The following is a 13,619-nucleotide window of genomic DNA, read 5'->3' on the forward strand; positions in this document are numbered from 1 at the left end:
TGTAATATATCTGAACCATTTCAATTTCATAAGTTAAAATACAAGAACATACACTAGGACAGCATATAATATTGTGTTATAGTGAGCACAGTATCTCCATCGTAAAACCACTAGACTACTCTCTAGAAATGCTGTCTGTAGTATTACTATGTTTGTGTTCAACAGTAGGATACTTTCATATAAAACCATAATAGTGTGAAGTGAGACAGTTTGATTTAAACATCATCCACGACTGCATCATCGTGGTAAATATCATGATATATCGGATACTGTCTCTGTACTTGAATAGAGAATCCAGACTCATAAAACCAGTGGATCGTTTTATGCTTCATCAACAGTTCGTTTAAATCTGAATATTAGGTACATGCTTTACATATATTATTTGTAGTAAATAAATGAATCGCATCATAGTTGAGCTCCCGCAGAGTTTTGCGTCCTTTGCGTAAGCGTGCCTGCGCACCTCTGCGAGTGGCCCAACTGCGCTGTTTGCGCAGCAGTGCCCGCATCTTCGTACGCGCTTCGGTCACTCGCTCTCCGCAGTTCCGCGCCGGCGCAGCGCGTTCTTCCTGTGCTCGTCCTCCCTGTGCTCGTCCTCGGCCTCGCACACAACAACAAAGTATAAAATTCCCCCTTGGCTGTCGTGACATCAAACACACACTTTCCCAGTGGAGCAGAACAGCACATTAACGGTAAGAAACTGATTTTCCGAGCGGATTAAAGAAGCGCTTGAAATAAAGCGTGATGTTTTTGCGCGGGATGGCTGCGCGCGCCCGGCGCGGGAGTGTTCTCATCACGGCCCGCGCTGCTCGCGCCACTAAATCCGCCCTCGGCGCGCCGCAATCCACGACGAGTGCCCGTTTATACCGAGCGCGTCCCGGTGCCCGCGCGTCTCCGGGCTCGTTCTGAGGGAAACCGGACGGATTGTTTGTGTTTTGCTCGATCGATGTCGATTGAAGTATTCGGGGACGAATTGCGTGCTAATGCTAAGATTAGCTTCTACAGCAGCGAAGCAAAGGAGCGTTAACTTAGCGCAGAAATACTTAAACGACACGATAAAACGTCATTTTTATTGACTCGACGCGGTATCGAGAGCGTAAATGAATCTTGATGAGAATTAAAGCTCTCGGATTTTCAGAATTTAAATGAAGAGGTTTGTCGTTTGTGGCTCGTGTCGGTTCATTCAGAACATCATGTGTCCTGCAAGGTATTCATACATGTGAACAAATGTGTTTCTCTCAGAGACTAAACATACACCTGTAACTGTCACGCTTTGTTTGTTGGGTTTGATGAAGAGATATTTTGATTTGATTTTCATCCCATTATGAAACCGTTTACGCAGCTCGCGCACACTGTGTTTGTAAACATATCACGTGCTGTCAATTCAAATATCCAACACCATCATACATGTTCATAGCCACAAAATAAAAGTGCAGCACAGTAACGTTGGCTCGGGCAGACACCATGTTTTACATATTTACTACCGTACTGTAAGTACACTGATGTGAACATCATGAGAAATGACTCGTGTCTGAAAATCTGAGGATGGTTTTCGTCATTTATAAACACAACAACATTGCCTTCACTCAACATCTGTCTATATATATATATATATATATCGTTTCTGTCTTTTGTTGTGTCAGAGAGCTGCTCCAGTATGACAGAGACGGTGAAGTATGTGGACGATGAGCACAAAACCATCTTTCTGAAGTTACTGAACGAGCAGAGACTGGAGGGCGAGCACTGCGACATCGCTGTGGTGGTGGAGGATGTGAAGTTCCGAGCGCACCGTTGCGTGTTGGCCGCGTGCAGCAACTACTTCAAAAAACTGTTCAAGAAGCACGAGGTGGACAGCTCGTCCGTCATCGAGATCGACTTCATCCGCTCAGACATCTTCGAAGAAGTTCTCAATTACATGTACACGGCCAAGATCTCCGTCAAGAAGAAAGACGTCAACCTCATGATGTCCTCGGGACAGATCCTCGGCATCCGCTTTTTAGACAAACTTTGTACTCAGAAACGGGACGTGTCCCCTGACGAGAGCAGCGACGCCGGCGTTCCGTACGACATGGTGAAAATGGGCCTTCCCACAGAAGATCCTCCTCTGAACCAAGACGGAGACGTGCAGGTACTCGGGGAGCAGGATGACCCGTCGCCGGACGACATTATGGAGGAGGGTCAGGGCAACCACGACCTGGACAAGTCCCCCAACAACGCCCTGCGTGTGCAGGAGGACATCTTGAAGCAGCTGGCGCAGGAGGAGGTGCACAAGGTGGCCGGCTACGACCAGGAGGTGGAGGCAATGGACGCCGAACCCAAAGAGCTGGCCGCTCACACGCAGACGCTGTCGTTCGCCGACAGCATGGGCGATGTGAAGGACGAGCAGCCCCCGGGCTGGACCACCGCCACGGCCGACATGAAGTTCGAGTATCTGCTGTACGGCCACAGAGATCAGCTGGCCTGTCAGGTGTGCGGCAAAACCTTCATGGACGAGAACCGCATGAGGAAACACGAGAAGCTGCATTCGGCTGACAGGCCCTTCATCTGCGAGATCTGCACCAAAGCCTTCACCACCCAGGCTCACCTGAAAGAACACTTGAAAATCCACACGGGCTTCAAGCCGTACCGCTGCGAAGACTGCGGCAAGTCCTTCATCCGCGCGCCCGACCTGAAGAAACACGAGCGTGTGCACAGCAACGAGCGACCCTTCGCCTGTCAGATGTGCGAAAAGGCCTTCAAACACAAGTCGCACCTGAAGGACCACGAGAGGCGGCACCGTGGAGAGAAACCCTTCGTCTGTGGCTCGTGTACCAAAGCCTTCGCCAAAGCGTCCGACTTGAAGCGGCACGAGAACAACATGCACAGCGAACGCAAACAGCTGAGTGCGGGCGGTCTGCAGAGCGAGACGGAGCAGCTTCAGGCCGCAGCCATGGCCGCTGAAGCCGAGCAGCAGCTGGAGTCTATAGCCTGTTCATAACACGCTTCATTTGACTCTCTCAGCCACTCGTCTCATGATGATTCCACTGTTGAACTGTTTAAATCCCAGATCTGGTTTTCGTTTAGTTTTCTTTTCTCTAGTTTTAGACACATTTGATTGACACTGATTGATTTTCTCATTTTTTATGTAAATGGTGCATTTTTCTCTTACTGTACAGTTCAAACCAAATGTATGTGAGTATTTATGCTAGCTGGAGGGAGGATGAGTTTACCTGCCTTACACGTGTCCAAAACACAGAGAGCGACGGCGGTTCATGAATTCAAGCAGAAGATATTTACACGCTACTTCATTCCATCAGTTTCTCTCAGAAACATGTGAAGATTTACACATTGAGATATTTTTGCTGTAATAAAAGACTGATGAATCATTTCAGTCAAAAATGCTGTTCTTTCGTCTTCATTAACGTGAAGGACTCCACGTTTTATAGTCAATTTGTCATTAAAGTAGCATATCAACATATGTTTTTTTACTAGGCGTGTAAAGATATATTGTGCCCATGACATATTGTGATACAAATGTAGTAATGATCCTTTTAACCACAGGACTTCTGTTGAATCCTCTTGCTTGACTGGGTTCACAGACGAGGCTTGGATTAAGCCAGAACTGAACCTTAAGTTAAATTAGGATATTTAAGTCACTTGAGACAAAGCAACTGCACTGACAAGTTAATTTCAGTCAAAACAGATCAATCGATCATATTAATCACAAGTCCTGTCTGTGAATCCATTGTTTTATTTTCTTTTTTTAATGTTGCCCTGATAAGTTCTCTCTTAAATCTTATCTTTTTATTGAAATGTCTTAATCTTAATGGCTTTATTTACACGCAGAACGTTCACATAAACCTTGAGTGTTGTCTGTGCTTTAACAAAGTGACGAATGTTATTAAAACAAAAGTTATAGAAATAAGTTATTTGAATTTCAGTTTTTACAATTTGTACTAGAATCTTGAACACCTTGTTGTGCCGAATAGAAAGCTGAAGTGTATCGTTACGGATGTAGTTTTTACTGGATCATTTATAAAAGCACACTTGATTTTGTTTGGTGTTACTGTAGATTTTAAACCTGACGTGCTCGCGGCCTATGTGTCTGCGCGTGCGCGCGTGTCAGCTCATGTGCGCGTTTCTCCCGCAGGTGGCGCTGCGTCTGATTTTGCGCATTTGATTAGATGAGGAACTTTTAAAAACGTTCAGGTGTGAGTGTGTGAGATCCGTCTGAACTGAAACTTTAACAAGGTATGTTGCTTCACAACTCAAAATACTGAAATCATCGAGATGACATTTAGATGTGATTCTGTGAAAGATGTGATCATGAGGGGGTTTATTACACAACACACGCTTCTCATCATCTGTGTTTTACAGACATGCTGGTCAATTTACAGGATGAAACTGATGAAGGAATCGCATGACAAGAGCTCGAAAAAACACAGCAGCAGGTCAGACACACACGCACATATTTCATAACCTGCGTGTGTGTATAATAGCGATCTTAATTGAAACATGACGTGTGTGTGTGTGTGTCAGAGAGCAGAAGTGCACATCTTCATCTAAAGTGAAGCAGAACGGCGCTCACAGCTCAAAGGTGAACACATGATGACACAGCTCATGACTGCATGAATGTTCAGTGTGATTAAATCCGTCTGTCTGAACAGATGAAACCTTCAGATGTCACATCAATAGACGAATCTCTGCTGGTGTCTGTGGATATCAGGTGTGTGCGCGTGCATGTACGCGTGCGTGCGTGCGTGTGTGTGTAATCCAGTGGTACTCAAACGTTTATCTATTCCATAGAGTGCATTACTTTTGCATTACCCCAAATAAAGACTTAAAATCTTACATCAAGAATTTTAAATAAACCAAAACACATTCAGTTATGCAATGCTGGAACATCAATTCTATTGTTTGGTGGGCATATTTGTCTGATGTTTCAATCTATCTTTCTTTATTTCATAAATTCCACAAAATATGTGGCCCCTGCATCCATCTTGGGTCCCCAGTTTGAAAACCACTGGTGTCATTCATTCATTCTTATGTGTATATGTGACGGTATGATGTGTTTCAGCAGTAAAGTGAAGCATACATCTGGAGAAACGGATGAGATGGATGTGGTGAGACCTCATAAATCATTTAAGATCTGACACGTGTTCTTGTTTAAATGTTGAAAATGTCCCCTCACACGTTTATTTTGCAGAATGTTACAGTAGGTCCTGTTGAAAGGCAAGTGTTCAGTTTCACACGCAAATGATCCATCTGATCATCTCTCAAACACAACAGATAAACTGAAGGAACAAAAGACATGTAATGTTTCTCCTCTTCCAGACATCAGAATGATGGACACAAGAAATCACATTCATCAGAGACGATCAACAAACACAAGGTTTGGTTTTACTCTCAATACTTCAAACGTGAACATGATGATTCTTCTGTGAACTGTGTTGTGTGTTTTACTCTCAGTCACGTTCAAAAAGCAGCAAAGAGCGTCACAATGAGAAAGTGCAGCAGGACAGAACAGCAGACGTGAACGTGTGTGATCCTGAGGCGCAAACGGCAGATTCACATCAGGTCTAAAACATCTCAACACTGACATCTCACACAGATCCAGAACCTGTGTTTGTGTTCTCCCCTGTGTCTGTGTGTGTGTAGATCAAGACGGAAGATCATGACGGCTGTCATTCAGCGGCTGACCCGCAGGCCAGTCCCCCTGTCAAGATAAAGAAGAAGAAAGTCAAAGATGAGAAGACTGATGAGAAACACGACACGGCAGATAAGAATCACAGCGCCAGAAAGAAAAGAAAGAGTGAAAGTTCTGAACGGGACCAACCAGAGAAAAAGCCCAAAAAGATGAAGACAAACGAGGAGAAGAAGAAAGAAAAGATGAAGGAGAAGGGAGACGAAGGAACAGAGAAATGGAAGTGGTATGTTTTTAGACTGTTCTCCTTCAGGTTGTCTGAATGACGCATTCACATGTTTTACATTAAAACGTAAACTAGTCTGAGAGTTTTCAAAAACGACTTGTGTAGTGTTATCATACAATAATAGACCCATTTCAGAAGTGAGATAATAATAATAGACGGCCTTTAGCATGCCACCTATAGAAATGAACTTTTTGAGTCATTCTTTTAAATATATTTAGAAGAGGACATCTATTTGACATATTTGGTATTTAATCAAAATGAATGATGTAATTATTAGATTTTTCTTTTTACTCTGATGTGTGACTTCAGATCATTTATAAGAATTGTAATTAAATTATTTTGTATACTTTATAATTGTAAGTTAAACAGTTTATTAATCGATTCAATTGTTTACGTGTGACGGGCGGAACTGAATGTCACCGCTAATGTTTCATCTCGAGCTCTAATCTGAGGCGCGCTTCGCGACTGCGCATGTGCACACTAGCACACGCTCTAAAGCTGTTTTTCTATAGGGAATGAAGAAAGGTTTCTCCTTCATTCCGACAGTGATTTATATTTCAGTAAAACATTATAAATATGATTCACTCGTACACTTTAAAAGACATTATACTCGAGCCGCTGCCGCTGAAGTTCTGTCACACTACTGCAGGTCAGCTCATGACGTCATCGGTCTTCATTCATCATATGATATATTTCAAACAAAACATATTGAGTCACATGATAATACACGTCATGCCTTGTCTTGTAGATATACTTGTCTAATGCTTCAAGTTATGATTTAGTGTTTTAACTCTCACATCTGACATAATAAGAGTCTTGAAGAAACTGAATTTCTTTTGCAAACTATTTGCCCGTTATTACATATTATTTATGTTCAAAATCATTGTTCTAAATCTCAGTTTTTCTCTTGTCAATAACGATATCATGTGAGAAATATATCAATTTAATCTGTTGATTTTCTTTTTTTCTGTGAATGTTTAGGTGGGAGGAAGGCAAATCTTCAGACACTCAGAAATGGACGAGTCTTGAACATAGAGGACCGTATTTTCCTCCAGAATACGAGCCGCTGCCCAGTAACATCTCATTTAATTACGAAGGTAAGATGATGCTGTGATCGTGATGTTATATTCGGTCTGAATGCAGCAACAGGAGGTTTGTGTCTGCAGGAAAACCTCTGAAACTCACTCCACAAACAGAGGAAATCGCCACTTTCTACGCCAAGATGCTTGAACACGAATACACGACTAAAGATGTGTTTCAGAAGAACTTCTTCAATGACTGGAGAGAGGTGAGGAGGAACCGTTTATAACAACACACAGATATCATTGATGTATATTTATCCTCTAAATGCTATAGAACTTTTTATTGCACAAACCATTAAAGTGCAGTGTCAAACAGTATGATCTATTGTTACTCTTGAGATTACACGTGATAACATGGCCGTGTTTTCAGTGAGCGGTTCACTAAAGCAGAACTCTTCAGAATGTGACTGAAGATGAGTGCTTGTACTGTGTCATCAGTAAATAATAGCAGCTTCTCTCTATGTTTGTGTCTTTTAAAGATAATAATAATAATGGAAACTCTTAATTTAAGAGAATTACAGTAATAACTGTACACTGTAACTGTGTCTGTAGGAGATGACTAAGGAGGAGAGGAAGGTGATAAAGTCGCTCTCAAAGTGTGACTTTACAGAAATGCACAAATATTTTGTGGAGAAGTCAGAGGAGAGGAAGAACAAGAGTAAAGAAGAGAAGCAGGTGAGGTGATGTCAGATTTCCAGCAGCTCCAGCGGTGACTGAATGTGTTTCTTCAGGTTCTGAAAGAGGAGGCCAGTCGTCTGTTGGAGGAGTATGGATTCTGTCTGCTGGACGGACACCGCGAGAAGATCGGAAACTTTAAGCTGGAGCCTCCGGGTCTGTTCCGTGGCCGAGGAGAACACCCAAAGATGGGCAAACTGAAGAAACGCCTCCAGCCTGAGGACGTCATCATCAACTGCAGCGCGTGAGACTCTCATTTACATTACATTTACATTACATTACATTACATTTAGTCATTTAGCAGACGCTTTTATCCAAAGTGACTTACAAGTGGGGTAGATAATGGAAGCAATTAGGACAGCATAAGTACAACAAAAGCATAAGTGCAATCAAAAAGAAGACAAGTCTCATATAGCCTAACACAGTATACGGAACCATTCATTCATACATTCTTTTTTTTTTTTTTTAAGAGTAGAGAAGAAAAGAGTCAGAACAGATCAGTCAGATGTTGACGGAAGAGATGTGTTTTCAGGCGTTTCTTAAAGATGGCAACAGAATCTGCAGATCTTGTTGCAGCGGGCAGATCATAGGTGGAACAGATCCGGAGAAGGTGCACGAGAGAGATTTTTTACCTTTATGGGATGGCAGCACAAGACGCTGTTCGTTTGCAGAGCGTAGGGATCTGGCGGGTACATATGTCTGCAGTAGTGAGTGAAGATAAGGGGGTGCTGAACCAGTGGTGGTCTTGTAGGCCAGGAGCAGAGTCTTGAATTTGATGCGAGCGACTATAGGAAGCCAATGTAGCTTAATGAGTAGAGGAGTGACGTGAGCTCTCTTTGGTTCATTAAAGATAACTCTTGCTGCTGCATTCTGGATCATCTGTAGAGGTTTGTTTGTGCAAGCAGGAAGTCCAGCCAGTAGTGCATTGCAGTAGTCCAGTCTGGGCAGGACAAGAGCCTGGACTAGGACTTGTGTAGCATGCTCTGATCGACACTTTCACCTTCTGACCGTCTGTCACAGATAAAAGATTCTCTGTAGAGAAATCACGTCATTGCACACCCAAGCTCTTTCTCTCCTCTATGATGTTTAGTGGTTCACTCTGATGTTTTCACACAGAACAGCGACTGTGACGTTTCATGAATAGTTCAACATTTATCATAAGATCTCATTCTCACTTGATTTTTGTCTCCTCAGAGACTCAAAGATCCCAGAGCCTCCTAAAGGACACAAGTGGAAGCGTGTGCAGCATGAAAACACAGTCACATGGTTGGTGTCCTGGGTGGAGAACATTCACGGACGACCCAAATACATCATGCTGAACCCTAGCTCTAAACTCAAGGTGAGAGCTCACAGCCCTGAACACATGAAGCACTGACTGCTGGGTACCTGCTCACCGTGTGTGTGCGTGCAGGGAGAGAAGGACTGGCAGAAGTATGAAACGGCCCGTAAGCTGAAGATGAGTGTGAACTCGATCAGGAAAGAGTACAAACGTGACTGGACCTCCAGAGAGATGAAGACCAGACAGAGAGGAGTCGCTCTCTACTTCATTGATAAGGTTCGTCTGTCTGCCCGTCCGTCCGTCACCATCTTCTTGTGGAACAGTTCTAACCAGACACAACATTCTATGTACAATTTTTCAAACCGGCAGTTTGGTTTATTCATTTGTGAATATAATTTAGTGTTGTCACGATACCAAACTTCTGTACCAGTCTGTACGAAATGTGACTCTACTTGCATTTCCTTCTATCATTTCAAGCGCTTCTGAACAGATTTTGAAAGATTGAGCGCTATTGAAAGGTATGAAAAGTTTGAATTTGACAGAGTTTCAAACGTTATCTGTGTAAGCGCTCGGTAGAGAGTGCCATGCAATGATCATTTCACACACTTCCGGGTTTGGTTGCGCAAGCGCTCGCGAAGGAGCCATTCAAAGACATATTCGATGAGCTTGGAAACACAATGGCCAATCAGAAGTCTTTCATAATCTGCTCAAAATGATAGCGGGAAATGCAAGTATCGTCACATTTAGTACCATAGTTTGGTGTCTTGACAACACTGTCATATGTAATAAATCAGGCATGTTTAGAAGTATTAAACTGCAATGGTCAAGATGACAGAATATTAACCAATCAGAATGGAGTGTATCAGACAGCCGTGGAATAATCATGACATCTCCATACAATCATATAAAGTACAGAAATGGCTTCAGATTCCTCGTTTGTGTAGTTTGTTGATTGTTTTTCTGCCCACAGAGTAAATCACGTTTGTGTTAATGTCATGTTCATTTAGAAGAGGAAAGTGTCTCATTATCATTCAGTGATCTTCTCATTTACAGCACAGTACTGTACTGTAACACTAAACTACACACTGTACTTGTGTGTGTGTGTGTGTGTTTGTGCGCGCAGCTGGCCCTGCGAGCGGGGAATGAGAAGGATGATGAGTCTGCTGATACGGTGGGCTGTTGTTCTCTGCGCGTTGAACACATTTCTCTTCACAAACGCATTGATGGACAAGAGTTTGTGGTGGAGTTCGACTTTCTAGGCAAAGACTCAATCAGATACTACAACAAAGTTCCAGTAGAGAAACAGGTGACGAGACAAACATTAATCACACAATCAGTGACATCACTGCAGATGAGTTTTGATATCACAAATCAGTCCACTGGTTTCAGGTCAGATGAGTCCATCTATTGTTTGCTCACAGGTTTTCAAGAACCTGAGGCGCTTCATGGAACACAAAGATCCAGAGGATGATTTATTTGACAGAATCACAGTAAGTGAGTTTGATGCCAGTGCTATTGTGTAGTGTGATGATGTCTGAAACACATGTGTGCTGTTTAGACGGTCTATCTCAACAAAACCCTGAACGAATCCATGCCAGGACTAACAGCGAAAGTGTTTCGAACCTTCAACGCCTCCACCACGCTGCAGGATCAGCTGAGGAAACTGACCACAGGTCAGCTCTGACCCCTGAACTCTTACTGTCATTTTTCACCTGGTGAAAGAGAAGTTTTCAGACTGTCTGTGGTGTTTCAGAGGACATGACGCTGGAGGAGAAGATGCTGTCCTACAACAGAGCGAACAGAGCCGTCGCTATTCTGTGTAACCACCAGAGGGCAGCACCTAAAACCTTTGAGAAATCAATGCAGCTGCTGCAGGAGAAGGTCACTTCATCTCTTTCCCTTTATGACACCTAACTGAGCTTTGAGCTCAGGGTAAGACCAGTGTAAAGTTCAGTTCAATATTCATCATGTGTTAACTGGTAAAGCGTGATGTTTGCAACACCAGCGACAAGGGTTTGAAACCCAGTAAATGGTGCCCGTACTGATATTGCATGCATGATGAGGTTAAAGTTAAATGCTGTGTGAGTAGGTTTGTTTTTTTGGAGCAGGTAACTGCTGTAGCGCTCGTGAAACGCCCGCGTGCGTCTCTGCCGCTTGACATCACGGGTCAGATGTTATTGGATTGTGGGTGGGTTTGTGACTGTAGAGAATGAAGATGTTTAGAATGAGAGCGCTGATGGTACGGTGCGGGGGTCAAGGTCTCTGATAGCAGACGCTTTACAAACATCAGAAATAAACACGCCGATGGCAGAAAGAATGATTCACAGCAGTTAAACCTGCATCAGCCCGCAGCAGGTCAACGGACGCTTAATCTCCTACAAGAATATCAACACAACACACTACACGAGTGTGTGAGATCTTACCCTGTCTGTCTCATTCTACAGATCAAGAAGAAAAAGGAACAAATTGAAGAAGCCAGGAAAGAGTTGAAGGAAGCCAAGCGCGCACATAAAGAAACTCCCAGCGACAAATCCAGCAAGTGAGAAACTCTGTTGACTCGCTCCACATCTCAAGGTCGCGTGAGTTCATGGTGTGCCAGCGGATTTCAATTTAAAAGCATCATATATTTAAATGTGTCAACAGCCAAAACACAAACACTGACAAACCGAGATTTTTTGAAGGAAAAACAGCTAGGATTTAGCCATAAGTTCACCATTTCAAAGACATTTCCATATAATAATCTCTTTCATTCTTATTTGAAGTGACATGACATTCGTGTTTAACAACTCGACTTCATCCATCAAGAGTTGAAGAGATAGTGAGTGAGATGGGATGACACACTGATGACTTTTTGTTTTGATTTTGACTTCAAATCCAGCACAATCCACATGAAGAGTTTAATTTGATGAATTTTACGGGCTGTGTGTGTACTGGTATTCATCACTGTGAAGGGACTACTGTCCCCAGAAAGCTAGCAATACCAGTAGATCTGGACTTGAAGGGGACATTTTTAGGTTCCCATGAGGAAAAAAAATGGATACTGGTATGTGTGTACAGATGTGTTTTATTGATCAGATGTGATCTGATACTCCTGAAGGTGGACATGGAAATGACTTGAATGGTTTAAAAAAGCTAAGACAACTGAGTTTCAAGATATTTCTCAGTGTTGTGTTGATGTTAGAATGGTTGAGATCCACTTCTGTAACCCTGGACACACACACTCTTCAATACGATACAGGTGTAACACAAACTCTCTCTGTGTCTCTCTAAGGCTGCTTGAGAAGAAAGAGAAGAAGGTTCAGAATTTATGTGAGCAGTTGAAGAAGCTTCAGTTGCAGGAAACCGATCGGGAGGAGAACAAAGTGATCGCTTTGGGCACGTCCAAACTCAACTACCTGGACCCTCGCATCACTGTCGCCTGGTAACCACACACACACTGACATCTCAATGTCAATCAAATACTGCATCTTACTATGAATCATAGCTTTGACACCACAAACGGTTCGTGTGATTTTAAATCACTTCTTACTTCATCATACATCATGTTCATTTGTGATCAGTTGCTGATTCCTCAGAAGCCAATACTGCTCAAAGAGGAGTTTCTCATCAGATTAATGTTGTGTTGTTAGGTGTAAGAAATATCAGGTGCCCATCGAGAAGATCTACAATAAAACTCAGAGGGATAAGTTTGCTTGGGCTATTGACATGACCGACGAGGACTTCCAATTCTGACATCATCAACATCACAGCGACACAAACACACCTGACATAAAGATTTCAACTTGCCTTATTAATCTGTTCTATCATTATTTGTGGTGTTTTGTTTTGAATTTTTCTGTCGTGTGAAATGTAAAAAGGATCTATTAAATTCTACTGTAAAATCACAGCACCTCTCTCTGTGGCTTCTTTTCTGTTTTGAATTTGACTGACAGCTGTCAAACTCGTCAAACACAAAGCAGATTGTCACTGCTCGCATCTAGACAAGAGAAGATTGTTAAACATTTGAATATAAGCACAAGTGAAATGAATAGTAAAGGAGTTTTTTTATATTCCTGACCTTCAACATTTGATCGGGTGCTTCACCCGATGACTTTAAATGAGAGTAAAGGTGTGGATGTGAATGTTAACGTTTGTCGTCACACGAGTGATTCACAGTAGCAGCACAGATGACACGACACATGTTGAGTTTGTGTAGATTTCAGCAGCGCTCTTGATATCACACTGCAGTGACATTACAGAATCAGAAAGAGATTTATTGTCAAGTTTGTTTGGACACAAAGAATTTGTCTTGGTGACATATCGCTTATTGCTCCCTAACTCTTTGCAAGTCACTTTGGATAAAATCTTCTGCTAAATGACTAAATGTGAACGTAAGCTTCCAGTGCACATACAGGTTAAAACAGTGACAAGACATAAAAATATAAATGTGAGAGACAAAACACATTTGACAAAAAGGACAATAGACAGTATATTGTATGTACAGATGTGCTATATACAAATTAAACTGTGATGTATACAAGCTATGAGAGAATGTGGATCGCTGAATATTATATATTACAGCATCTCTTCTCTACTGCTGCCTATCCACACACACACACACACGCACGCACACACACACACACCAGTGTCTACTGAATAATCACACACACACACCAGTGTCTACTGAATAATCACACA

The 13,619-nt window shown here is 42.6% G+C and overlaps 2 protein-coding genes across 6 annotated transcripts; both read left to right on the forward strand.

Moving 5' to 3' along the window:
- Positions 1-32: 32 nt before the first annotated feature.
- top1mt (DNA topoisomerase I mitochondrial) lies at positions 33-12,828 on the forward strand. 5 transcript variants are annotated; one of them, XM_056738585.1, is made up of 23 exons: positions 33-689; positions 4,127-4,227; positions 4,354-4,427; positions 4,516-4,573; positions 4,644-4,702; positions 5,054-5,099; positions 5,183-5,208; positions 5,311-5,368; positions 5,446-5,514; positions 5,635-5,906; positions 6,888-7,003; positions 7,073-7,194; positions 7,541-7,663; positions 7,720-7,907; positions 8,858-9,002; positions 9,075-9,218; positions 10,066-10,248; positions 10,364-10,432; positions 10,501-10,615; positions 10,696-10,823; positions 11,387-11,481; positions 12,214-12,363; positions 12,572-12,828. In XM_056738585.1, the coding sequence occupies exons 3-23, from the start codon at positions 4,375-4,377 to the stop codon at positions 12,672-12,674; spliced, it is 2,322 nt and encodes a 773-aa protein (XP_056594563.1). In that variant the 5' UTR covers positions 33-689; positions 4,127-4,227; positions 4,354-4,374; the 3' UTR covers positions 12,675-12,828. The 5 variants fall into 5 exon arrangements, 4 of the variants coding, with proteins under 4 accessions (XP_056594563.1, XP_056594566.1, XP_056594567.1 ...); XM_056738588.1 differs by having other exon boundaries at positions 5,057-5,099; XR_008905475.1 differs by lacking the exon at positions 12,572-12,828 and having other exon boundaries at positions 10,696-10,874; positions 12,214-12,238.
- Positions 739-3,903, forward strand: zbtb14 (zinc finger and BTB domain containing 14). The gene is made up of 2 exons (XM_056738610.1): positions 739-1,204; positions 1,641-3,903. Exon 2 carries the CDS (start codon positions 1,655-1,657, stop codon positions 2,972-2,974), a length of 1,320 nt encoding a protein of 439 aa, XP_056594588.1. The 5' UTR covers positions 739-1,204; positions 1,641-1,654; the 3' UTR covers positions 2,975-3,903.
- Positions 12,829-13,619: the final 791 nt, after the last annotated feature.

This window comes from Triplophysa dalaica, chromosome 23, assembly GCF_015846415.1.
Source record: "Triplophysa dalaica isolate WHDGS20190420 chromosome 23, ASM1584641v1, whole genome shotgun sequence".
NCBI classification, from domain to species: Eukaryota; Metazoa; Chordata; class Actinopteri; order Cypriniformes; family Nemacheilidae; genus Triplophysa; species Triplophysa dalaica.